Genomic DNA, 27,629 nt, shown 5'->3' with positions numbered 1-27,629 from the left:
GATATCGTAATAACCTTTTGTTCTGATACTTAAAGCATAGCATTTCGATAGCGAATTACGTACTAAATAAAAAATTTCAAAAATTGCCTATATACGGTATCTTGTAAGTTACTTTTTATATTTAAAGGATTATATGAAGAGCCCCGTATAACATGTACTGTCCATGCAATGCTTTATGTGCAAAACGAAATTTTTTCTATTTAAGTAAAAAAAAAGGTAAGACTTTAGTAAAATTAAATTTTTGGACTTCGATATTTTAGTATTGTAACGTTTATTATTTCACTGAGGACTTTACACAATACGAATATTTAAAATAATCATAAAAATATATATTTATTGTATAATAATATATATGTAATTGACCTTATACGAGCCTACATAATAATAATATAACTAATAATGTAAACGTTTATATAGTATACTAAACTATATAATAATAAAACTATGACGTAACGTTTATATAGTATATATACTAAACTATATAATAACAAAACTATGATGTAAACGTTTATATAGAATATATACTAAACTATATAATAATATAACAGAAACTATAACCTATAATAATATAGGTTTATGAAGTATATACCAAATATAATCATAATAAATAATTATATAAGGTTTTAAATTTGTGCCAACATTCCAAATTGGAAAAAAGGTTATCTCGTCAAAATTGATTTTCTCAAATTTAATATATCATCTTCTATATTGATACTATTAAATAAATCTTTACTACAATTATTGACATTAATATCTGAGCGATTTGTAGTAAAATTATTGTGATTTACAGTAGATTGTTGTGGTGGTTGTCTAGATTGTTCCGGTAGTTGTCGTGATTGCTGTAAATTTCTGACAGGTTCATTTCTTCTGATAATAGGATGGTTTTTTAAAGCAATTTTACATAAAATATCTCCCACAATCCAAGGAAATGATATCATATTTTCTTCTGACTGTTCAGAAGGATGATATGTTACATAATACCACGCATAGGCTTTCGATTGCATTTGAATAGAAGCCTCAAATGTAAAATTTTCATCATCATAGCAGTAAAATTCTTTGTCGAATAGTTTTCGATAATACTTTTTAATTGGGGTTATCGCGTCCATTACACACTTTACTACATCTCTTGTTTTTTTCTTGTCAATTGGATGCGTGTTAATAATGTATCCACTAACTACTTCAAATTCTGTCATGATTCCAAATTGGTTCATTAATGCTTTGATACTTCTATCATATGAACTTTTGTGAATTCGTGCTTCCTCTAAATATTTTTCATATCCTTTAACACACAACCTTGTGTCAAAAGTTGATTCTACATATGGTTTATAATCCTCTTCTTTGATTGAGCGGTATAAAGTACCAAGAACTTTCTTGGATTGATAAACAGGTTTGTCAGGCTTTTCCATAAAATCTGGAAATTTACTAACGCGAAGTTTTGTTGGAAAAACTGCGGGTATTCCTGTCTTTGGAAAATCCACAGCATCCGAGTGTAAATGTGCAAGTTTAATGCAAGACTCATGCTTAGCACCTTCTGGATAGAAATCTGCCCTGGCTAAATGGGCATTGGCAATCCTACCAAGTTGATCCGAAAATACATAATTTACAAAAAATTTTTTAATGTCATCCATTGTTACTTTTTCGACGACTTCTGGTTTTTGACCCTTATAATTCATGGGTTCTTCTATTTTTTTAGGGATTAAATCCTCATCATAGATTATACTAATTATAAAAAATAAAAATAAATAAAAAAATTAGTTTTTTTTTTTTTAACATTTGCACCAAAATAATTAAAAGTTATTTATAATTCAAATACATACGTGAAATCGTCACCATCTAAATCTCCACCACTACATTGATTTGGGATATCGCGTTCTCCAACTTGTGGAAAAACTAATACGTCCACAAGATCTTTTAATGCATCGCATTCTACAGCTTTTACGATTCTTACATCTCCAGGGTGAAAACAAGGGTTACGGTACACAATGCATGTACCTGTAATTAATTTTTTTCTAGATGGATTATTAGGATCATTCCTTACACAACAATATACTTCATCTTCTTTTAATGTATTAGTTTCATCCAAAACTCCTAACAAGAATGCTCCTTTATTAACACGGATTTTTGCCTTCTTTTTAATATCTCTCAACATTGTTATACGGAATAATGAAATCAAATTTACTAAATAAGGATCATTTTCTTGTAAAAATCCCGCTTTGATATAATCTGCAAGAGAATGTGATACTCCATATTCATCAGAATTTTGTTGTAAGGTATTTATTGCTTTATTTTCATTTTCATATATTTTATTCAAGTCATCAACTTGTTGATCCTTCAAACGAATAAATACTTCGTCAGGTATTCCTAATACTGACAATAATGTTATTGCTTGCCTATTAAGAAAGGAAGGAATATAGGCAGAACACCTAATTATTTCTAACTCATTATGTGTTGATTCAAATTTCCGTTGGCTTTTACGTACTTTAACTTGATTTCCTTGTAAAGTATTATCCTGACATAACATTCCCTTATATCCAGCCATTCTAAATTGAAATGCACTAGGGATATTATTCTTCAATTCTAATTTTGATACGATTTTTTTCGCTAATAGAGGAGAAATTTTTCCAATACCATCAGAAAATACATAACCATTCCTTTCTATATCAGGTATTTCCTCGATATCATTAACAAGAAGGCGCTGAATAGCGCGAGTGCTTGAAAAACATTGCCCCATACGAGCAGCATATTTAGCAACTGTTTTATCAGAGAAATCACCCATCCATTTTCTAATATCATTTGCAGTTAAACTATTGGTAGAAGCAAAAAACCAACATGAATGATCCCTTAATTGACTTGAAGAAAAAGCCAAAAATTCATAATGTATATCTCCAATTTTAATACCTTCACGTAAGGTATAATAGATTCTATTATACAAAGCTAGACTATGATTTTCGTTTTCATCACCGCTTGAAGCACCAACTTTATTAGAACTTTCATCAACAAAATGAACACGTAAAAAATTATCTTTCACGCATTTAAAATAACGAATGACACGATTGGACGTCTCCATATTTGGAGGTAGCATATACATAGTAGTTGGAGTTACTATTACCTTGCGCATCATAGAGCAATGATCTGGTACATGTTTTGGTCTAAAATCAATATTTCTGATTCTTTTGAATTCTGAACGTAAATATGAAATTGGATCATATATACGCTTTTTGTTTTCATAAATTTTTTCTAATATATGAATTGCAGATTCTGAAGGTAGTTTATGTAATAAATAAAAGAATTCCTTGCTGAGATTATAATCATGTAAATGATTAAATGAAATATTACATTCTACCAAATATAGAACGTCAAAATTCAACATTGAACGGTCCACATATTTGTTTAAAGTTTTCCCATCAACTAATTTAAGTGGTGGATTTAATTTTCCTGATGTTAAATTATAATCTTTTGCTTTTTTAAACATTTCTTTGAAACGATAAATTTTTTCGTTTTTGGCAAAATCAAAAGTTATTTTATAAACAACCCACTTTCCAAGTTGTTCACTATCATTTGGCATATGAGGTTGAAGAGGACCTTCGCATTTTGGCGTTTGAATTCTTGTCATCCGTTTCATGGTATGGTTGGTCTTATTAAACATGGAATATTTCGCGGGAAATTTGTTTGCTATGGTAATTGAACGATAAGGACCTTGTTGTTCAATATAAATTTCACCATCCATATCTTTGAATTCGGTATTCAATGAGAATGATAAATCAATTTTGTTATTGTCTTTATCATAAATAGGCATAGAAAATTCAACTTTAATTTTACGGGTACTGTAGTCAATAACAAAATTGACCTTTTCAGTAAATTTCATTTCGGAGACAAAGGTATCAGATTTAAGATAGACACCAAACTCCAAACTTTCAGCTCTGAAAAAATATCTCTCGCTGTTATAATGTCGGCGAGAGCCATAATTGTTTCTATCGTAGCAAATATCTCCCCAAGGTGCAAATTCCTCGTTGGGTGGCATATTGAATATTTATTTTGTTATGTGATTTTTTTTTTTAGAAATTCAAGAAAGAAAGAAGCTATATTTAAATAATATGCGATAAGGGATTCAAGTAAAACTTGAAAGAAAGAAGTTATATTTTAATGATCGGGTAAGGAATGTTTATATAGCGATATAGTTACACAAAAAATTTAGAATTTTTTTTTTTTAAAAAAAAAGGCATTTAACGATAAACAACCTCAATATTTATAACGTTTTAATAAAAATAATAATCATTATTAATATGGTTAGATTGTTAAAAATTATGTTATTGTTAAGAATTCGGACATAATCATCCGATAAACGTATTATTTATAAATATGTTTCATAAAGAATATTCTAAAATTCTTTTGTTTATGCATATTATTTTTTTTACCAATTTGGTGACAATTGCCAAACCCCTTTAAATATAGAATTGTTTCGGGTAAACCTTTTATAAACCAATGAAATTCTTTTTTTGTAAATATTGTGAAACACATTTTTTGTTATTGTAGATCAAATTGTTTTTTACTATTGTGGATCTTATAATATTTAGTTGAACAAGGAATTTTTTCATTTTAGCCGCATTAAGTTAAATTGACCGAAACAAAAACACACCAATTGCATCAATTGCATACAATTACAAGTAAAGTAATATTTTTTTTTTTATTGTCATTGATCCTTTTTTTATCTAATGGCGCGGTAATTCCATTCCATTGACCCGAAGAAGTTTTTGCTTTTGTCGTGGAAAATGGGAAATGATCAACATTAATAAATCACGTGAAATGCTTGGTACTACGTTTCGTTGTCAGGAGAACAGTTTTGGGCGTCAAAATTGTTACATGGATTTTCTTTTTCTACTAAAAAATTTATTTAATTTTGTACAATTTATTACTATGAAGTTGTAGTTGTACGAATTGTCAACCAAAATATAAGATTCAAGATATGAACCGGATTGAAGTAAATTCTGATATCATTCAGAATGTATTTGAGTTTTTATTTGGAATGAACTACTATAATATTAATTATTGTTATATTTGTTATTATTTATTTATTTATTTATTTATTTATTTATAGTATTTCTTGTATTTGACTAAATATCGTAGAATCGCTATAAATTCTGGGAATTTTTTTTTTAAAAAAAAATTTTTTTTATGGCGTCCAACCGTTCAGAAAAAAAAATATGAAAGACATGTGTCATAAATTTATTTTTATATTTTTATTTTATTATGAAATTTTCTTTATTGTATTTTTTTTAATAATGAAAGTATTATAATACAATGATTACATTACAAAATCATCAAATCATCAAGTCAAACAAATCAAACGGGTCAGGTAAATCTTATTACCCGACCTGTCGCTAGACCCCGAATTTTTCAGGTCAACTCTTATCAACTCTTATCAACTCTTTTAACAATTTCATCATATATCCAATCCTTTAATTGTCTATAATTTTAAATAAATAGATCGGCGATTTAATTTTATTTCGGGATAAACTAAATAAAAAGCTTTTGATTAATTAAATAGCTCTTGATATAATTAAATAGGCTTTTGATAATTAAAAAGGTTAGCTTTATAGTAAATATTAAATTACGCCTCATTTTAACGCTTTCCATTCCGTATTTGGTATGAATGACACAAGGATTCCGAAACATACAGTAACATAAAAGGGTAAGGTTTGAAGTTTGCGTACAACGAATCAAAAATAATCACGTTGTTCTTTCCGTTTATAGGTAATCCTAGCCAAAAAAGTTAGCGCCATTTTGAACTGGCCGAAATTATCATAATTCCGGCCCTGATTTTCGACAATCAAATAAAAAAGTATTATGTAGATCATTAAGTATTGTGTCAACTATCAAGTGACCGACCGCAGAAAAATAATACCGCAGGAAAATAACATATCACGTGAATTTGACAAAATGTGGTACGTAATCAATGAGTTTATATTTGTGCAACTTAGTACGACAAATATAAACGTAGCGCAAACATTATTTTTTTCATAATTTCAATTTTTTAATTTTTTACAAAATGTTTAGATTAAACAGGGATATTCTTTATTTAATATTTTATAAAGAATTACAAAATGATAAAAATACTCTTTATTCATGTTTTTTAGTTAATAAAACTTGGTGTGAAATAATTATTCCAATTTTATGGAAAAATCCTTGGAAGGATGGAAATGAAAAATTATTATATAATATAATTTTTTCATATTTATCAAATGATTTAAAGAATAAATTAAAACAACAAGACAAAGATTTTTTTTTAACAAATTCTTATAAGAAACCTTTTTTTGATTATATTAGTTTTTGTAAACATTTAAATTTTATTGAAATTGAAAGAATAAATAATATTTATATGGAAAAACATGGAATATTAATTAAAAATGATATAATTAACGCTTTTATTAATGAAAGAACAAGCTTTACTCATTTATATTTACCTCAACAATTTGATTATCAATTACACCTTATCCCTGGCGCTGAACAATGTTTTTCAACCCTTGAATTCCTTTATTGTAAAACTAACGTAGATGAGCCCGTTTTTATTGGTTTAACAGAAATATGTAAATCTATTAAAGGTTTGGAACTTTATATTGAAAAATATAATAATAATTATGGTATTGTTGATTTAATCAAATCTCAAAGAAAATTATGTAATGTACATTTTAAAACTGAGGATCAATACGCTAATGATTCATTTTGTAAAATTCTTGAAAATTCTTTAATGAAACATTCTAATACTATACAATATTTTAAGATGACTAAACCACTTATTACAAATATCCTTTCATCTTTTATGAATTTAAAAATATTAGAATTGGTTGGTAAATTTAAATTTAGAAATATTAAATGGAATTGTTTAGAATCTTTATCTTTACCTTTTTTACAAATTTTGAGGGCTAGTTCTGTTCCAATTACTTCTTTAATAAGTATAATCGAAAATACTAGTGGTCATCTTATTGAAATAAATATTTATCGTACAAGTCATAATGAAATTAATAATAAGAGAATAATTCAAGCTATTTATCAAAATTGTCCAAATCTTTTATATCTTAAAATATTATTTAGAAATACTAGTAGTAATGAATTAGAAAATTTATTAATTAAATGTAAACATTTAAATGGTTTGTTTTTAATTATTAGTGATTTATTAGTTTCATTTAATTGGGATAATTTATTTAATGTATTAACTAGATCTCCAATTGGTTTATTTAAATTTAAATTTAGTTATTATTATAGAGAAATTAATTTAAATTCTTTGGAATTATTTTTTGATAATTGGAATGGTAGACATCCTATGTTATTACAAATGATTTCAAGAAAAATTACTTCAAATTTAGGTTTTTATTTATTATTAGAAAAATATAAGACAAAAGGTATAATTCAAAAATTTGATTATAATACTTGGTTTGAGCATTCTTTTAAAGATTTTGAATGGATTTAAAAAAAAGTTTTACTTTATTTTTTATTTTATTTTTATTTATTTTTTAATTATTATTATTTTAAATAAATTCATCATAAATAAATAACACTTTCAATTTCAATAGTTTGCAAGCGTTTTTCTTTAAATTAGATTATAAAATGTATTAAATAATTGTGTCTCCTTTGTATTATTATTCAGAGCGAAGCAAAGGACAATGTAAATCTGCAGCACTAAATGTAAAAAATACCATCCTCTGCGAACCTAATTGTTTAATCATATCTGTCAATTCGAAGTGTCGTTTGATCCAAAATTGCTGAGTTCCACGCAAACCCTAACCAAACCATATAATTTGACCAGCTAAGTGGCTATTTGTTTTGATCATTTCGAGCACCTCTTCAACAGTAAGTTGCTCACCATCTAAACTTTACTTAACATACACTTTACCTTTCTGTAGCGCTCTCCACCACATTTAAGGCAAAGTATCACCAATGAGTATGTCATGCAAACCTTCCATCTTTGTATTTAAGCAAGTGTTGAAAATACTCGGCAGGCTTTACATTTTTTGCACGCTATACCTGCACAAAGGTCAGCTTTTCCATATGGATACAATGTTGGAAAAGCACGTGTAATGTATCTAGGAGTATGAAATTCATTGATGGGAATACTATCAATATTTGGCCATACAAATGATACAATTGGTGTAGTTTTTTTTTGCATTCTAACAAGTACTTCATTAATAGAGTCGTCTTCACAATGGGATGAAGGAGCAAATGGAACGAAACTACGTGCAATTATATCCTCATTATCTTCATTTCTTAGAACGTGTGGAAGATAGTCATTAATGGTCCCATCTTTTGTAGCGTTTTAATATTGAATACTGATGACTATGTTGGCATAATAATGATTATTCATTTTTAACCAGAAAAGTGCTTGAGCGATTTTCATTAAAGTCTCTGAATGTTGATCCATCTGCAGAATGCCGACGCACTACAAGCACATCTGATGATGATGGATGACGAGGAAGTTGTATTGTAAACTCATATACGTCTTGAGGAAAGTTAATAACATTTCCTTTATATGCATATTGGCCTCCACGGAGACAATATACTTTATGGGAAATATTTGCGCAATTAACATCTCTTCAATCTCAGAAGTTCTTCGGGTAAGTCTCCTGGATCCATGTTGTTTTCTTTTGAAAATCATTTTGGGATGTTTTTATCGCTATAACAGTGCTGACACTCTCCCATAGACAATTTAATCGATGGAAAACGTTTGTTGTATATGGGACAAACTACAAAGTTTTTGCTCAATTTTATTTATTACGTCTCGAAATTTTTGCAAAAGTTCATGATTCGATTTCAGGAGGAATGCTATTTTATTTTTTACAATTGCATTTATTATTTTATTTTACAACAAATTATACTTATTGAAATACAAACTTTTGTTCATTTCCTTGATGATTAAGACGTTCATTTGCATCTTTCAAAATACGTTCTTTATTTAGTGCCTTCGTTGCCTCTTTTGATTTCAGTTCTTTCTCTTTCTAATCGTTCTTGACGTTTTTCTGGAGATTCAGCTGCTCTATTTTTACTTTTACTTTTGCGGTCACGTGCACGACGTTTCGTGCGTTGATCAGGATTTTCGTTTTCTCTAATTTTCGTTTTCTAATCTGCCATTGTTATCTTCTTTAAACAATTAATAAAAAGAAACTTAAAATTTCGTATATAGTCTATTTTTATTATAACAAGAGCATATTTTAAACTTTGAGTTCACGTGATTTGATGTTCGATTTTTATTTATAATTAGGGTTCTTTAAGACAATGTGAGTTTTTATAACTATAAACAATTTTTTACTGTATACTGTGAACATTTATTATTCCAAAATGTTTTAGCTATTTACATTTTACACCCAAAATTTATAAAGTTTATTATTTTATTATTCTAGATAAACAAGAATCAAGTCTGATATTTTTAATAAAAAAAAGTCTTATGTATTTTTGTTTATTTTCATTTTTTGATTAATCTATATACCTTCTGTATAATTAATTTTGAATTGTGTAGTGCATTGCATTTGCCATTTGCCATTTGCGCCTGACTATAGATTTTTGTTCTCTATTATTATGGTTAAAGTGACTTGATCGGTAAATTCATAGCATAAATGTCAATCATCTCTATTTTTCACCAAAATTTAATGATTTTAATCGATCAAAGACACTGGGAAACTATTGCACAACAGAATTAAGCACGTATTGCAGGAATACAAATAGCCAATCTAGGTATACGTTTTCTAAATAGACGCAAAGATGCACAACTGGCAAACCAACAGAATCAGCTGATAAATCAACAGAATCAGATAGCAAACCAACAGAATCAGATAGCTGAGCATAAAAGGAATGCACACAGGCTGATGTTACGCTATAATGCTGATACAGAACGTTGGAGAAGAAGGCATGCAGGTTGTATACGCCAGGCATAAAACTGGCAAAGACAATATAGGATTTCACAAACCCAGGTACAAGCATAGGCCCAAAATATTTTAAATTTACAACAACAAATATTAGCGTTACAAAACAATCCTCCAAACATGGCTACAATACAAGATGTCATGCATACTATATCACCAGGTCTTGCACAGTTACCATTTTATGATGGACAAGAGCCGCCAGACTCTTATTACCAAAAGCTTAGAGCTGTCAATGAGATGGCTCGTCCACTAGCTGTTGCTGCTTTTAATGCTGCTATGAGTAGGGATTGGAACCGGTTAATGTTAACCGGTTAATTAACCGGTTAAGACGGTTAACCGGTGTTAACCGATTCGGTACGTTGAATAGATTAACTATGATTTGCAGTCAGGGAGATTAAGTACGTTTAACTATGACTGAAATCCAATCAAACAAGACACACTTAAAAATAGGGAGTTCGTTTATTGTGTAAAAGGTTATACTTTATTATAGAACTTTATAATTACAAGAATAATAACTAATAGGAACTAAACCTATAACGAAGGAAAATACCAACGTTATTTATATAAAAGTTACTACATATAAAGATATAATAAATATAATAAATATAATAAATATAAGAAATATAACTAATATAATAAATATAACTAATAAATTAAATATAATAAATAAAATAATTATATCGATTATATTAAATATAATTAATATAATAAATATAATAGAAATAATAGGCTAAGTAGGCTGCGGCTAGGTCGGCTTGGCACAGTTGGGCACAGTAGATCCTAATTTTCCACATGATCTTCTGGCGCAGTAAGTTGTAACTCTACACGTGACTAGGGGTAACAGGTTCCTCCTCTTAATTTGCAGCTCCTGCGAAAATCAATAAATTATTTCTAAGTTTCCTTATCTGAGGTCTGGTAATTTTCCTAATAACCTGGACGTCTAGTTTCTTCGTCCTTAAGATTTGTTCCGGAAAAAACTCAAAAATATCAAAAGTCTTTTCTACAATTGTTGCATAATGTAATGACATTTTATGCTTGTATTTCAATCGTTCGCTAGGAGTTGGTAGTTGGTCTAGGAGTTGTCCTAAATAGAAGGAGTTAATCATCGCCAATTGTGTGTCCTTTAGTCGTATTGACTTCATTACACTTCTTAGAGTTGCAGAAAATTTAACTTGGAAATCTTCTTCTTCCATGTAGGGCAGCGGTGGAAAATTAATTTCTTCTGAAGTAATTTGTTGAATATCTTCTAATATTTCTGAAAAATCCATTTTTCTTCAAGCGGTTTAAACTCTTTTGTCAACTTATCCACATCTATATATATGTTTTAAATTTCTGTAGATCGTTTTGCTGATTAGATTTTTGTTTATTTCTGATGAGATTTTTGTATTACTCATCATGTTTCACCACATCTATCAGTTATTTTTAGCGCTTAAATTATTTAACCGTGTTTTTCTATTTTAAGATTATTTTTCCTTGTTCTAAAAATATCTTCACATTTTTCTCTAGAACTTTCCAGAAATATTTTCAAAAGTGATTTTTGCGCGTCTTACGCGTCCACATTTTCATAATTTTTCGCGTCATGATTTTTCGTGATATTTTTGTTGTGCCTGATCTTAACGTGTTTTCGCATCGTGCCTATTTCTTATATAAGGTCTAAATTTTTCCCCTTTCTCTTTTTCTTATCTTCTTGTAAAATCTTTATATTATCCCAAAATTTTTCCAAAATTTTCTTTGTCTACCTATCTATCTATCTACCAATCTATCTATCATGACCTGTCATCGATCTAATACCTCACGTCAGAAATCTCGAGCAAGATTTCAAAGACTTAAAGAAGCACGTAAAATGAAAGTTCGTCAACTTGAAGGTGGGTATTGTATGCAAGGTTCTTAAGATGTCTCTTGAACGGTATGATTGCCTGTAGACAGGGTTTTGACCTTATATCCGGTTCTTAAAAGGTTGATTTTGCGCAGCTTGTAGACGGGGTACTTGTACTTCTAGGATATTTAAGTCTTGAAAGGCCTCTACCTGTAAAACTTTTTTGTACTATCGACCTTATTCACTTAGTTTTTAACTAACTTGGAGTGACCATAAATCTCCATTTTTATTTCTAATAGAGGACCTTACGAAAGCTAAGGAAGAAAAAGAAGATCTTCAAGAGAAATTTGAAAATTTGCTGGAAATGGGGACCCATAAGAATCTCGAGACAGAATTCCAAAATAAAATCTGGGCTGGGGAGCAGCGAAAATTATGGGAGGCCCAAAAATTAATTATCGACCAGCAGCGAACAATAGAAGGTCTGGAAGAAGGCGTTTGTCAATTAATTTCACATAATATAGGCTTGCAGAGTAGTAGAGGTCGTGCTGAAGCAGCATTTGAAGAAGCAAAGCAAATGCTTTTTGAGGAATGTAATATAATTTTGTCAAACGGTTCTACTTCTAATCCTAGTTATGAAGAAGTTGATTAAATAAAAAAAAAAAATTTCTTCTTTCTGATTTTCCCTATAATTTTCTAATAATTTTTGTAATAAATTTTTCATTAAGTTTTTCACAATAAAATTTCTAAAATTTTTCATCTTTTTAATAAATTTTTCTGGGGCATTGAGTCGCAAATTTATTTTGATCGTCTGTTGTTTCCATTAGTAGTTATAGGTAAAGGTCCTACAAAATCTATTCCTATTTGATGAAAAGGACTTTCTACTGGAATAGGATGTAAAGGTAACTTTGTCTTTTGTTTTCCTCTTCGTTGGCAAGAGTCACATGACATGACATAAGATCTGATGTCATTGTACATTTGTGGCCAATAATATCTTGATTGAATTTTGTCAAACATTGTGTCAACTGAAAAATGCGCAGCAGTAGGATCATTGTGGAACATAAAAAGAACTGGTTCCAATTCATGTCTTCTGATTACTCGTAATAAATTATTTTGTTTCTTTTTATCTTTTTTATAAATGAAATTATTTTTGATAATAAAATATACTGATTGTTTTTGAATTTGTTGTTGTTGTTGGTTATTTAATGTAGAAGGGAGTTGATTATATTTTAAATAATTATATATGTTATTGTAATGTTCGATATCCATTTTTTTAAAAAAATTTAGGCTGTCTCGTCATGATGCGGACACTTTCGCTTTCACCCTTTGATACTTTGTCAATTATAATATGTAAAAGAGGTGGACTTTTAGTCCAAATTGGCAATGAAAGGTTCCAAAGATACTTTGTAAACTGGTAAATCATTCATTAATCGTTCGATATATTTAAGATAATTGATATTATTTTCCAGTTGTACTGCTTGAGGTTCTTTCCACCATTGATTATTAATAAGGAATTTGGGATTCATATCTGGCCTAATTTTTCCTAAAGTGAATCCAATGATACAATTATGTATAGTAGTTCCATAAAATAAATTCTTCTTGCACATCGTACAATATGTATGCACGTGATGATTTTCTGTATCACATTCCATGGTACAACGACTTCCACCATGATTGATTGGTTGACCGGCGATTACTTGTTTAATTTTAATATTTTCCAAATACATACTCTCTATCGCTTGACGGTCCATACCACACATGGTCCAGGCGATGTGTTCTTCAATATTGATCTGATTTTCTTCTGAATAATCAGAGAATGCTTCTCCATTAATTTGTCTTTCCCACGAATTATTATATTCTTCTGTATTAATTGAATAGTTATCTTCATTATACTGACAAATAATCTCATTGCAGCAACTATATGGTGATGGTGAACGGGCTGGAGGAGGTTGACAAACTTTACAAATACAATCTTCTGGATGAGGTCCATTGGGGTTGTCAAAATCATATCGAATTCCTGAAACAATATTAATAGGAGAGTTATTTTCAGATCGTTCTTCAATGTAGCTTTGCATATCATATATTAGATTATCACAACGATTTAACAAATCGATAGCTCTTTGAGCAGGTCTATCAGTATAATCATCTTCTGAATCTGCATCATACTCTTCATGTACTGGAGTAGAACTTTCATTTACATTAGTTTGTCCTTCTTTTTCGATAGAAATCATGAAACAACTATGAGTTTGGCTATCTTCTTCAAACATTCTAGATAATGCATCTGCATTTGCGTTTGCTTTTCCCGCTCGATGCTTAATATTAAAGTCATACTGTTGAAGGTCCATGACCCATCTCGCACGGCGACCTTTTGGGATTTTGGATGTCTTTAACCATTTTAGAGCAGAATGGTCAGTAACAATTGTGAAAGGTTTTAATCCTAAGTAGTGTTGGAAATGTTTGATAGCCCACACTATCGCAAGACATTCCTGGTCAGTTATAGGGTAATTACACTCAGCCTTATTCAAAGATCTGCTGGCATAAGCGACTACATGTTCTTTTCCATCCTCTCTTATTTGTGATAACACAGCACCAAGTCCAGTACCAGATGCGTCTGTATGAATAATGAAGGGTTGTTCAAAGTCAGGGTATGTTAAGATTGGGGATTTAATTAATCTTTCCTTCAAATAATCAAATGCAGTTTGCTGTTTCTCAGTCCAATGAAAAGGGGTTTCCTTCTTTAAAAGTAATAACATTGGTTTGGCTATTTTTGAGAAATCTTTGATGAACTTTCGATAGTAGGAGAATAAGCCTAATGCTGAGCGAAGTTGCGTTAAGTTTGTTGGGACTGGAAAAGTTCTAATTTTCTCAATTTTTTCTGGGTCAGGTCGGATACCTTCTCGTCCAACTACATGTCCTAGGAAATGAATATTTCCAAGACAGAAGTAACATTTCTTAAGTTTAATTTTCAAATTTGCTCGTCTAAGAGTTTCAAATACTTGTCTAAGGTGATCCAAGTGTTGCTCCAAGGTTCCCTTTGAGTAAATGATTACATCATCTAAGTATACTGCCACAAACTTTCCTAGATACTCTTGAAGTATTCTATTCATTAGTCGTTGAAAAGTTCCAGGCGCATAAGCTAAACCAAAGAGCATAACTAAAAATTCATATAGTCCAAATGAAGTGATAAAGGCAGTCTTTTCAACATCTACTGGATCCATGGCTACTTGCCAATAACCACTGGCTAAATCTAATGTGGTAAACCATGTTGCATTACTAAAAGATTTGAGCATATCATCAATTCGAGGCAATGGATAGGCGTCTGCTTTGGTAACAGCATTCAATTTGCGATAATCTATGCATAAACGTTTTTCTCCTCCTTTTTTATCAACAATTACTACAGGTGAAGCCCAAGGGCTAGCTGATTTTCTTATAAGTCCTTGACTTTCCATTCTTGTGATTTCTCCTTGTAGAAACTCTCTATATTTAGGATTACATCTGTAGGGTGGTTGAGAGATAGGAGTAGCATCTTTTGTAATAATTTTGTGCTTAATTACATTTGTTTTTCCAATTTCCGTTTGGCTTTTAGCACAAATATCTGCATAGTCACTCAAGAGTTGTTGAAATTGGTTTTGTTGGTGGTAGTCTAGTGGTCCTAAATGTAAGTCGGGATTGACTTTTTCTTCACTATATACTTCTGCTTGAGCCAAATAAATGGCAGGATTTGATTCTTCCAATTCTTCATCTTCATTATTTTGGTGGGTAGGAGATACTTCATTTTCCCAAGGGTTAAATTCAAGGGATTCTTCTGTTGAATAACCAGAAAAATCAGACATATAGATTTGAGCTTCTTCTAACTCTTCAGACTCATATTCCTCTTCGTCATCATACTCAAATGATTGCTTCATTTTAATAGGTTTTGGGAGAGTAAAAATCACAGGGACTGTTGTGGATCGTCCATTGTATCTGATAGTTAGGGTCTTCTTGTCCCAGTCAAGAGCAGCATTTACCTTTCTCATCCAGTTATTTCCTAGGATGAAAACACTATCGCTTGATTCTATAATTTGAACATTGGTTTTAATAATTAAATTTCTGACTTTTAGGGGTAAATTTTGGATTTCTCCCAATGATCTAACTCTAGTTCCATTGGCAGTTTTAATTACATATTCTGAAGGTCCATCGATAGTTAATTTCAAAGTTTTCATCATGGCAGTTGTCATAATACTAACTGCAGCTCCACTATCAATTACTGCAATAACTGGTTGTTGGTTAATATGAAATTCACATTTAGCAGCGGTAGTGGGAGTTTCTTCTTCTGAGTTGGAGTCTCCATAGTAACTTTCTCCAATATAATTATTGTTATCAATCTTTTCACGCTTTCTCCTCATACTTTGAATTAATCCTTTCCTGTAAACAGGAAGTTGGGCTGTTGCTTGACCGATAGATAGACCACAAGGAAGGTCACTAATATATTTAGCTATATCAAATTCATTGACATTTTCAATAGGTGCAGGGACCATTTTGGTTCTTACTTTTCTTTTTGTAGAAGGTTCTGCTGTAGCATCCATATCCATGGGTGTAGAGGGGGTTACTGGAGGAATAGGTTGGGTACGTAATTGGTCTTCCTTTCGAGATTCTGAAAATCTTGTTCTTTTTCCTCTAGGAGAGGATATCTCATATGGAACAGATCTAGAACGAGTTGTAACATATGCTTCATATTCATCTTCTTCCTCCCATTCTTCCTCATATTCATCCTCATATTCATCATAGTAAATTTCTGCTTCATCATCTGCATAATTAATAGGTGTAACTGATGCTCTTTGGCGAGGGTGATTATTATTATTATTATTACCATTAATATTTACATTATTGGTATTTCTTCCCATTTGGCAGTTTCTGGAAATATGTCCTATATTTTCACATCTAAAGCAAGTGATATTTGGATTGAAGGAATTCTGAGTAGGAGCTTGGCCATTTTGACGATTTTGATTGTTATTATTATTAGGCCTCGGTCTAGTATTTCGAGGAGTGCTTTGTTGAACCATTAAAACTGATGAAAGATTTGCATAATTAAGAGCGAGTTGTTGCATTTGTTTGGTTAATGCTTCCATTTCATCTACTTGTGGAGTTGGTTTAACAGTAGTAGTAGTAGCAGTTGGAATAGGTTCTGTAGTACTAGTAGTTACTGGTGCTGTAGTTAGAAGAGTAGTATTTACACCTAATTCTACTAACTTAGCTCGGGTAATAGTTGCTTCCAAAGTATCAGTATTTCCAATTACTACCTGTCCAACTAAGAAGGACTTGAGACCATTAATATAGTAGTTAATTTGGTATCTTGCGGCTAAAGCTTCTCCTTGTGTAGCTTTATTTAACAGCTTCTTAAAACGTCGAGAATAGTTTTCTACAGATTCATTGTCTCCTTGTTTAATATTTTGCAATTCTCTGGTCCACTGATTCCTTCGAGCAGCAGTTGCAAAGTAGTTTATAAGTCGGGTGTCAAAGTTATCTGCATTGTTATCTATGTGCCATTGGTTGATATATCCTCTATCTTCTTCGTACCAATCTCGGGCAGCTTCCTTAAGAAATCCAGCGGCTAAAGCAATTTTTCGATTATCTGGCCATCCATTAGCATCAAAGGCAGCTTCAAAGAGTCGACACCATTCGTATGGATCCTCATCATCACGTCCATAGAAAAAGGGAACATCTACAACTTTAGATGTGGTACGATTTTGGTTGGCAGTTGTAAGAGCATTAATGGCAGTAAGATTATTTTGTAAAGCAGTAGTAATAGCATTTGTATTGTGATTCAAAGTATTTTCCAAAAGGTTTCCAACATTTCTGGGGTTATTAGTATCAGTTGGGTCAGCTCCCCAGACTAACTTCATAAGATCTCTCATTTGACCTTCATTCATATTGGCGTTATTATTAACTGGTATATTATGAAAAATTTGGTATGCGTTGGTTACTTGAGTATTGGTTGGTAAGCTCTTGAATCCGTTTGTTAATTCAAATAATTTATGTAAATAAAAGGATAATTCTAATAAAGGGGTATTTATTTGTCGAAACTTTATACTTTGTAAAATCTTAGTAGTTATACCGACAAGTGTATTAAGTTGTGTAGTTATAAAAAATTCAGTTTTTAATACTTTAAAAGCGGCTACTGTTGCTCCAGTATATTGTTTTGCTGTATACTGAATAGAAATCCAAAGCCAAAATTTCTCAAATCCGTCAGGGATATTGTCAGCTGGAATAGAATCTGTTGGGTAACACTGAATACAGTAAACTTCTTTTTGGTTGATCGCTCTTCCTCTACGATGTTTTCTTTGATGTGACTTTAATTCTGCTTTAAATAAATTGTAAAAGGGCATTCAATTTCAAAATTCAAATTGTTGCAAGTACATCTGCTAATATCTCAAGTACGTCTGAGAAAGTAAATTTCGTTTGCAAGTGCGTCTGCAAGTATTCTCAAGTTCGTCTGAGAAAAGAAATTACGTCTGCAAGTTCGTCTGCAAGTATTCTCAAGTTCGTCTGAGAAAAGAAATTATGTCTGCAAGTACGTCTGCAAGTATTCTCAAGTTCGTCTGAGAAAAGAAATCAATTGTTAATTCACAGTATAGCCTTTTACCTGGCAGGAATCACCACTTGTTAACCGATTCGGTACGTTGAATAGATTAACTATGATTTGCAGTCAGGGAGATTAAGTACATTTAACTATGACTGAAATCCAATCAAACAAGACACGCTTAAAAATAGGGAGTTCGTTTATTGTGTAAAAGGTTATACTTTATTATAGAACTTTATAATTACAAGAATAATAACTAATAGGAACTAAACCTATAATGAAGGAAAATACCAACGTTATTTATATAAAAGTTACTACATATAAAGATATAATAAATATAATAAATATAATAAATATAAGAAATATAACTAATATAATAAATATAACTAATAAATTAAATATAATAAATAAAATAATTATATCGATTATATTAAATATAATTAATATAATAAATATAATAGAAATAATAGGCTAAGTAGGCTGCGGCTAGGTCGGCTTGGCACAGTTGGGCACAGTAGATCCTAATTTTCCACATGATCTTCTGGCGCAGTAAGTTGTAACTCTACACGTGACTAGGGGTAACACCGGTTAAAGGATTTTGAAAATCGGTTAACCGGTTAAAACTATATTTACCATAATTCTAGTCAGATTTATATAATGCGGCCCAGAGACATGTAAATTGCGGCCACGTGTTCCTAAACTTGAAGTTTTAATGCCGAATTTTTTTCTATTTATTTATAATAATTTTAGTGATACATAGTCTTCCTATAACTAAATTATAACTAAATATGCAAGTAAAATCCAAAATTGGTACAATTTGCAGTAAAAAAAGTTTTTAAAATATTTTTAATATTAACCGGTTATTAACCGGTTAAGACCCTTGGTTAACCGGTTTTTAACCGGTTAAGGTTTTTTTGGACGGTTCCAATCCCTAGCTATGAGGTGCAATGTCATGAAAAATAAAATGTCTGGTAGATTTATTCCTGTTCCAGTAAATAATCCATATAATGCCAATGCTGCTATTAATACAGAACCAGAATTTCTAAACTGGTTACAAGGAAAATATAGAGATGTGTGGTTGGAACAAATCAAGGTGCTATAGTAGAACTTATGAATGAATCATTTTCTCCTATAGATATACCAGATACATATGCAAAAAGGATTCGATCATTAGCACAAGGACAAGTATATGCTAAAATTTACCTTATCTATATAATCATTTGCCTGATACTTTAGAAATGAGAGTTAGAATTGCTGCTCCTGCTGATCTTGATGCTTTTTTTAATGAGTTGCGTAATAAATGGTATGAAAGTGGAGGGCGAAAAAATCCAACCACTATAGTAGAATAACCACAGAGTAGAACTGCATTAGAAAAGCTTGCAGATATAGCAGTACGTCTTGGCTATACTGGTGACATAACAAATCCTATAGCAATATATGGTTTTATTGAGAGTGATCTTACTAGAAGGTTAGGTGGACAAACACAACATCTAAGAAGAGATCACTTCGGAACTGGTCAGGTTAAAAAGGTGACAAACACAACCAAATCTTCTCCTAAATGTCATTGCTCAAACTGTGGTAGAACAGGTCATTCCAAGAACAAGTGTCCATGAAGTAAACGTACTAAGAAAGTTAATAATACTCATATAGTTGACTATGAAGAATCTGAAAGTGATGAGGAAACTGATGAAGAAACTGAGGAAGAGTTAACTGAAGAAGAAGAGGAGGATGATGAACCTCAGAATTGCTTTAGTGTAAAAAAAAAACTCATCGACGTGGAGTTTCAGTAAAAACTAAAGGGAAGAAATCCCATACTTCCAAATCTAAAAGAGAACCTATTCTCAAGAAGTCTGATGAAGTCTTTCATGCAGCACTGAAGTCTATAATTGCTTCACTAGCAGCACAATGTCCTAAAGAAATCCTCCTACAGATTAATGCTTATACCAATCAAGTATATGAAAATCTGAAAGACCCGCTTTTAAATCATTTTGTTAGTGACTATCTAGTTAGTGAAAGGAAGAAACTCTGGGATGTTCTTTCGGCAAATATGCAAGACATTTTATCTCCTCTAGCTCATGCTGTAAATACTGCAACTCCACTATTACCAACTCCTCCTGCAGATGTACCACCTGAAGTAGAACAGAAAGAAGTTAAAACACTGAATCATGCAATACGTTATACGTGCCTATCAGCAGAAAAACCTATACTGGCCAAGACCCTTAGAAATCAACTTTCTCCAGTAAGATGATCCCAATGATGTAGTGACCATTTCCTGTAAAATCAAAAATGTATGCATACCCTATGCCATGATCGATACAGGATCTGACTCCTCAGTGATCTCTGAAAATGTAGCTAAGCATCTAGGTCTCAAAATAGATCGAAAGAATGCACATGCACTTAATGGTGTAGCTGGATCAACCAAAACTCTTGGCACTATCAATGAAATTCCCATAACTATCAGTGAAGGTACAAATACAGTCACTATATCAGACAAATTCTCTGTTATACCTACCGAGAAGGATCAAAATGGTAAGGACAAATCATTGCTAATACTTGGTACACAGTGGCAGTATCATGCAGGTTGGGAACCTGTAGTAAAGGGTGAGTTCAAAGCAAATGTGAATGGACAGGTTATCTCAATTCCTCTCTCTGTACATAAGGCATAACGTAATGTTTTTGCAGTAGATAGCCAGCCTATAAAAAAAAACTAGCTGATCGTACCTGTCAGCATTGTGGGAAGGAATTCCCATATCCTTCTAATCTTAGACAACATTTTTTACGAAAAAATCCATGTGCAGTAAAAAAGTCCCATGCAAAGCCCATGCAAAGTCCATGTGCAGTTAAAATTTCCCATGCAAAGTCCATGCAAAGTCTATGCACAGTAAAAAAATCCCATGTACAGACCACACAAAATTTGAGTGAAGCAACAGTACCCATTCGTCTATTTCTTGATGAATAATGGGAACTATGACATGGAAGCAAGTTTTTTTTCTATTTCTTGTACTTGCTTCTTTATGGTATCAATTTCATGTCATATCTGATGATTTGTCTCGATCAATTTCTCATGTTCCCTAGTAAGGTTCTGCATGAATCGGCCAAAAGTAACCTTATTATATTCAAGCAAGTGCTTCTGAAGTATGGCAACCTCTTCACTAATCATGTCTTGTGTCATTCTGTTTCTTGGCATATATGTCTGTTTAACAGTTAGTCTCTGACGTGCTAATTTTTTCTGGTATCTTTCTACTTCATGTTTCAAAAATAACTCTACCATGGAATTTACTCCACTGGCATCAGACACAGATAGTGGACTGCGCTTCCATGTTGTAAGACGAATCCATGCCTCATGTATTACAGAAGCTGGTAACATAACTAGTAGCTCAGTGTATGCCTAGTTGAAAGACATTAGTTCTTATCTCAAAAAAAAATTTGGAATTCCAAAGAATTCTGAAGAATTCCATGGAATATCTTGTCATGTGACACCTCCCAGAAATCTGTTAGATGTCATGTGCTAGTAATGATTGTCTTTCTCTTAGTATTGAATAATAAAATGCCTCTACTAAGTCATAAAAGGCATTTGGAATGTTTGGTACAGGGCATTTCATAAATGCATCAATACTAGTCTTAGAACTTATGACCATTTTAGCTAATGCCTTTATACTTTTTTTTACATCCTTTACATCTTTAAAGAGACCTCTCTGAATTGTGACATGTATAAGATCATCGATATATTCTTCACTATGTATATCATAGATTGGATCGTCTTCCATTTTAACTACTGAGAAAAAATATAATTTATTATTAATATATGCCAAAGTATAACTAAACTATTCTATATCATTCTAATGTTTTTCTGGTAATCTGGTTCCTATAGCTATTTTTTCTGCTGCCTTATGACTTGTACCATGCTCAAGAAGTTTTTTATATACTTGAATACGCCAGTGTCCAAATGGTAAGGAGGATATACCATCTGACCAAATCCAGCGTTTTGTATCGATTGGGGATAATGCCTTCTTCTCTGACTCGATTAGTGATATTACATGATTTTTTGTACGCATTCCCACATTCTTGGCATAGAAGATATTATTTTCAAACAGACAGTCCCGATATACTTGAGTCATAGGATCAAAGATTTCATCTTTTTCTACTGTATCATCTAATAAAGTTCCACCTAAAGATGGGAAATATGTGTCCTTAGCCAACAGAGAATTTAGCGGAGAGATGAATAGTTGTGGAGTCTGGTCGGAGTACGGTGATAGTTAGCAGTGTGTAATATAATGATACTCAAGTGATGAAACCATATTAGGAATGGTCTTTTTATTTATCACTTGAGTAAACTGTCATATAGGTAGCTCATCACCTCGACCGGACTCCATAACTATTCGTGCGGAACTATGTTAAGTCTGGTCAAGATGATCGCCAATTAGGAATCATACAGTAGGGATGTACGTACATCCTACTAGAGTTTAGAAGTAACTCTTGCTAGTTGTACGTTGATATCATATACCCACGCTGTACACTAATTATATCGAAATTTTCACTACATCATATGAATTATACTACATTATAGATAAATAAAATAGATGTTCAAATTAAGAAAGGGGATTTCTAAATTTCGAAATTTAATAATTAGAATATTAGATTTTTACAAATACTGAGAAACAATTGTGAGAGCTAGTAAGAGAACTAAATTGCCCCCCCAAAAAAAAAAAAAAAATTTTTTTTTTTTTAATAAATTAGGTCATGCAAACTTAATTTTTCGATTCTCATAATAATAACAATTTGAAAAATGACCCAGCAAATCCATGCTTTTAATTTTTCTTTTCAAAAAATTTTATATGTAAAACTAGGAGAAACCCGTCACGCTGCGCCAGGGATAAAACTTGCCCATCAAGTCAAGAAAAGTAACAATGATATGATATATTTTAGAATAGGCTTAGTATTTTAATAATATTATTTACAGTATGATAAAAACAATCTAATAAATTTATATAATTTACATATTTATACTAATAAAAGTGAATTGTGTATGAATGTTATATATAAAATATTACATATGAAATATTGTTATACATACAAAATGTTATTTTTAAATATGAAATCTATTTATAGAATGAAATATTTCACAGTATTCAATGTTTCTTGTCTTGCAGTTCTCACCATTATCTATAAAAACCTTAACATATAATTGCTCATGTGTAAAGACAGGTTCAGGTAGGTAAACACCAACCCTGCTCAGAGTTTGCCCTTGTGATTTATTAATTTTTATTGAGAATGCAACACATACTGGAAATTGACATTGATTCAAAGTAAAGTCTCATTATTTTTCACCTCATATTACTTCTTATTATTCGTTTCCCATTATTTTCTATTACATCTTTTCATTTTCCATTATTTCTTTTTTCCTCCTGTTTACTTCCTATCATTTCTTTTTGTCTCTCATCGCTTCTTTTTGTCTCTCATCGCTTCTTTTTGTCTCTCATCACTTCTTTTCGTTTCCCATCACTCCCATCACTCCTTTTCATCTCTTACCACTCCTCTTTGTCTCCCATCACTCCTTTTCGTCTCTCACCACTCCTTTTTGTCTCCCATCACTCCTTTACGTCTTCCACCACTCCTTTTTGTCTCCAATCACTCTCTTCGTCTCCAATCACTCCTTTTCGTCTCTCATCACTCCTCTTTATCTTCCCATTACTTCTTTTTGTCTCTCATCACTCTTTTTCATCATCCATCATGTCCTATTTTTCCTTTTTGTTTCCTATCACTTCTCATTACTCTTTTTTACTCCCTTTCTTCTATTACTTTCCATTACTCCATTGTTATTTCATTTTTTATTAGCATCTTTCTTCTTGATCATTGTAATTTACTTATCTTTTTTATTTATTGTTATTGTTTTTTTATTTGTATCACTTCATTAAAAATAAATACAGTTATTTTTTCTTTAAAATCGAAAATGTGGGACTTAAATTTTAATATTTGCTTCATTAAATAAGATTATTTTGAATAAATATATTTACAAAAATTTTTTCTATATGTTATAATAAAAAAAAGTATAAGAAAAATTTCAAATCAACTAAAAAAAAAATATATAATCTCGCAAAAATCTGTAAACTTCAATTTAACCAAAAAATAATAATTGTACTAAAAAAATAACAAATGACATAAATATTAGTTGATTAAAAAAGTGAGATTAATACTAATTAGTATTAGCAAAACACCAGTAATAGGGAACTAAAATTATTTTTTTTATACTTTAGTAATTAACATTTGCTGATCAAATCATCTTAACTTTTAAGTATAGATCAGGCGCAGGAATGGGAGTTTTTTTATCATGAATTTGATAATCATTTTACAATCACATGAAAAATACTATTATCAATTATTCAAAATTTTCAAAATTTACAGAATTATAGGATATTAATTTTTACCTAAATAAGTATGTTTATTAAAATAAAAATAAAAATAATACCTTGAACGTACACTGCACCCTATCACATGATTTATTGTATTTTAAATTTGATTGGCTGATCAGTGTTATCGTTTATTTATTCATCAAATAATCTTATTCATTATTTAATTTTTTGAAATGAAAAGGCTTTTTAAAGTTTTTTTTTGAAACAGTTAATAAACTGATATAACTATATAAGTCTTATTGTTTTCTACTACCTTTTTCTGTTGTTAAAATTTATTAATTGTTTCCAGGAGTCCATTTCATCTCCAGGTGGTGTTCCTATAAAACCATCAAAAGAATGTTAGGAAACATTCTTAAACAAAATTAGTAAAAGAAAACAAAAAATCTTTTGTCTCCAAGAGTCTCTGGGAGGTATTCCTATAAAAAAAATTATTCAAAAAACGTTAGGAAACGTCCTTAAACAAAATTAGCAAAAGAAAATGAAAAGAAATTTACTTTTCGTCTCCAAAAGTCTCCAGGAGACATTTCTATAAAAAAAAATTATTGAAAGAATATTGGAAACATTCTTAAACGGAATTAACAAAAGAGACGAAAAAATAAAACTTATCTTTCATCTAGGGGATGTTCCTACAAAAAAAATTATTGAAAGAACGTTAGGAACGTCCTTGAATGAAATTAACAAAAGAAACAAAAGAAACTTACTTTTCGTCTCCAAGAGTTACCAGGGCGTTCCTATAAAAAAAATTGTTGAAAGAACATTAGAAACATTCTTAAATGGAATTAACAAAAGAGACGAAAAAAGGAAACTTATCTTTCATCTAGGAGATGTTCCTACAAAAAAAATTATTGAAAGAATGTTAGGAACGTCCTTGAATGAAATTAACAAAAGAAACAAAAAGAAATTTACTTTTTGTCTCCAAGAGCATTTCTATAAAAAAAAATTGTTGAAAGAACATTAGAAACATTCTTAAATGGAATTAACAAAAGAGACGAAAAAAGAAAACTTATTTTTCATCTAGGGGACATTCCTACAAAAAAAATTATCGAAAGAATGCTAGGAACGTCCTTGAATGAAATTAACAAAAGAAACAAAAAGAAACTTACTTTTCGCCTCCAATAGTCACCAGGGGCGTTCCTATAAAAAAAAATTATTCAAAGAATGTTAGGAAATGTTCTTAAATGAAATTAATAAAAGAAACAAAAAAGAAAATTTACCTTTCATCTCCAAGAGTCACCAGGAGGTGTTCCTATAAAAAAAATATATTGAAGAATGTTAGGAATGTTCTTAAACGAAATTAACAAATATAAATGAAAAAGAATTTTACCTTTTGTCTTTAAGAGTCTCCAGGGAGTGTTTCTATAAAAAAAAAATTACGAAAGAATGTTAGGAACATTGTTCTTGAATGAAATGAATGGGAAAAAAAATTGAAAAAAACACCCCTTTTATTTTTAGGGGTCCATTTTGTCTTCAGGGTATTCCTACAAAAAAAGAGTAATTAAAAAACGTTCCTAAACAAAGTAAAAAATAAAAAATAGATTGATTATCACCAATAAAATTTTAAAATCATGTCACGTGAGTGGGTGCAGGTGCATTCAAATTTTAAACCCTTTTATCTATTATTTAAAAAAAAATGGGTCATATTTAGATTAGTCATACAAAAAATTTTAAAATTGTATAATGATATAATGTTTATTTATCCATATTATTGATTTATTATCTGTTTAAATTTTTGGATCGGTAAATCAATATCATGAATACCGATCATTACCATTTATTTATATCATCATTTTATCATTAGTACTATGAATGCCGATCATTTTATTATATAATAAATCATTAAATCGTACTATGAATGTTAATTATTTGAAATTATCGTAGCTTTATTATCAAATTACCAAAAAAAATATTTTAAAAAAGCTATTATAAAATTAAAATTATCTATAATATTATAATTTCGTATGATTTTACAATTTTATTTGTAATCTGTAATAAAATTAGTAGACAGACATAATAATATAAAATATATTTTTAATCTCTGTTTCATATGATATATCATATATTATATATTAATTTTTTCATTATATAGCACATATTAAAGTAAGTTAAATTAATAACATAAATACATAAATACTGTTCATCTATATAATTAAAAAAATTCTGTAACATTTAGATTATCTTGTATAAATAATTTGAATTGTGTAATGGGTGGTCTGTCTGCTCCTGAAATATTTGATCTATATTATTATGGTTAAAATTCATTAATCAGTAAATTATAGCATTAATACAAATTGCTAATCATTGCTATTCTATTACTGAAATTAAAAAAAAATTAAATTAGCCCATTTATTGATTACAAATACTTATTATAACTATGTACTCTTTTCATAAGCAGATATTTACTAATTACTCTAATGCACTATAATTATATCATTCTAAATATAATTTATATCATTCTACTAATCAAAAAACTGTAACCATTTTTAATTTACTTAGTATTACATTATAATACCAAATTGTTCTCGGCCTATTTAAACAAACTCATTAGTCCCAGTGCGAAGCAACGGGTAACTGCTAGTATATAATTAGTAGTACTGTTAGGCGCAGATGAATCATGCATTACACAATTTAAAGATGATTTATACAGGCTAATCTAAACGTTAGAAGATCGACATGTATTTTTTTATTATATTATATAGATTATATTAGATTCATATTTAAACTATTTTTTTCCTTTCTAAAAAAAATTATTCTCTCTTTTTTTAGATATCGGTTTCGATTTTGCATTTTGAATCGGTAAATTTTGTTCGTTTTGAAACATTTTTTCTTTTTGTATTTTTTTGATTTTTTTTTCTTTTTTAGGTATTTATTAGCTTCAGTTTTTATAGGTTTTGGATCGGTAAAGTTTCGAAAGTTTCATTTTTTCGAAACTTTATTTTTTT

General features: G+C 30.3%; 4 protein-coding genes across 4 annotated transcripts; 1 reads left to right on the top strand and 3 right to left on the bottom strand.

Annotated features, from left to right (window-relative positions):
- Positions 1–310: 310 nt before the first annotated feature.
- OCT59_016035 (uncharacterized protein) lies at positions 311–4,206 on the bottom strand. The gene is made up of 2 exons (XM_025309052.2): positions 1,818–4,206; positions 311–1,719 (listed from the first exon to the last, which is right to left on the bottom strand). The coding sequence occupies exons 1-2, from the start codon at positions 4,019–4,021 to the stop codon at positions 660–662; spliced, it is 3,264 nt and encodes a 1,087-aa protein (XP_025185929.2). The 5' UTR covers positions 4,022–4,206; the 3' UTR covers positions 311–659.
- Positions 4,207–6,046: 1,840 nt separating this feature from the next.
- Positions 6,047–7,465, top strand: OCT59_016034 (uncharacterized protein; the record flags this gene model as incomplete). The annotated part of the gene is made up of 1 exon (XM_025324445.1): positions 6,047–7,465. The coding sequence occupies one exon, from the start codon at positions 6,047–6,049 to the stop codon at positions 7,463–7,465; it is 1,419 nt and encodes a 472-aa protein (XP_025185928.1).
- A 14,309-nt stretch (positions 7,466–21,774) lies between these two features.
- OCT59_016033 (uncharacterized protein) lies at positions 21,775–22,047 on the bottom strand (the record flags this gene model as incomplete). Its single annotated transcript, XM_066132208.1, has 1 exon — positions 21,775–22,047. The coding sequence occupies one exon, from the start codon at positions 22,045–22,047 to the stop codon at positions 21,775–21,777; it is 273 nt and encodes a 90-aa protein (XP_066003218.1).
- Positions 22,048–22,119: 72 nt separating this feature from the next.
- Positions 22,120–22,653, bottom strand: OCT59_016032 (uncharacterized protein; the record flags this gene model as incomplete). Its single annotated transcript, XM_066132207.1, has 2 exons — positions 22,120–22,448; positions 22,638–22,653. 2 exons carry the CDS (start codon positions 22,651–22,653, stop codon positions 22,120–22,122), a joined length of 345 nt encoding a protein of 114 aa, XP_066003217.1.
- Between the last annotated feature and the right edge of the window lie 4,976 nt (positions 22,654–27,629).

Source organism: Rhizophagus irregularis, chromosome 24 (genome assembly GCF_026210795.1).
Source record: "Rhizophagus irregularis chromosome 24, complete sequence".
In the NCBI taxonomy this organism is placed as follows: Eukaryota; Fungi; Glomeromycota; class Glomeromycetes; order Glomerales; family Glomeraceae; genus Rhizophagus; species Rhizophagus irregularis.
Note: the sequence above shows the minus strand (reverse complement) of the source record. Positions and strands in the feature narration are given on the sequence as shown.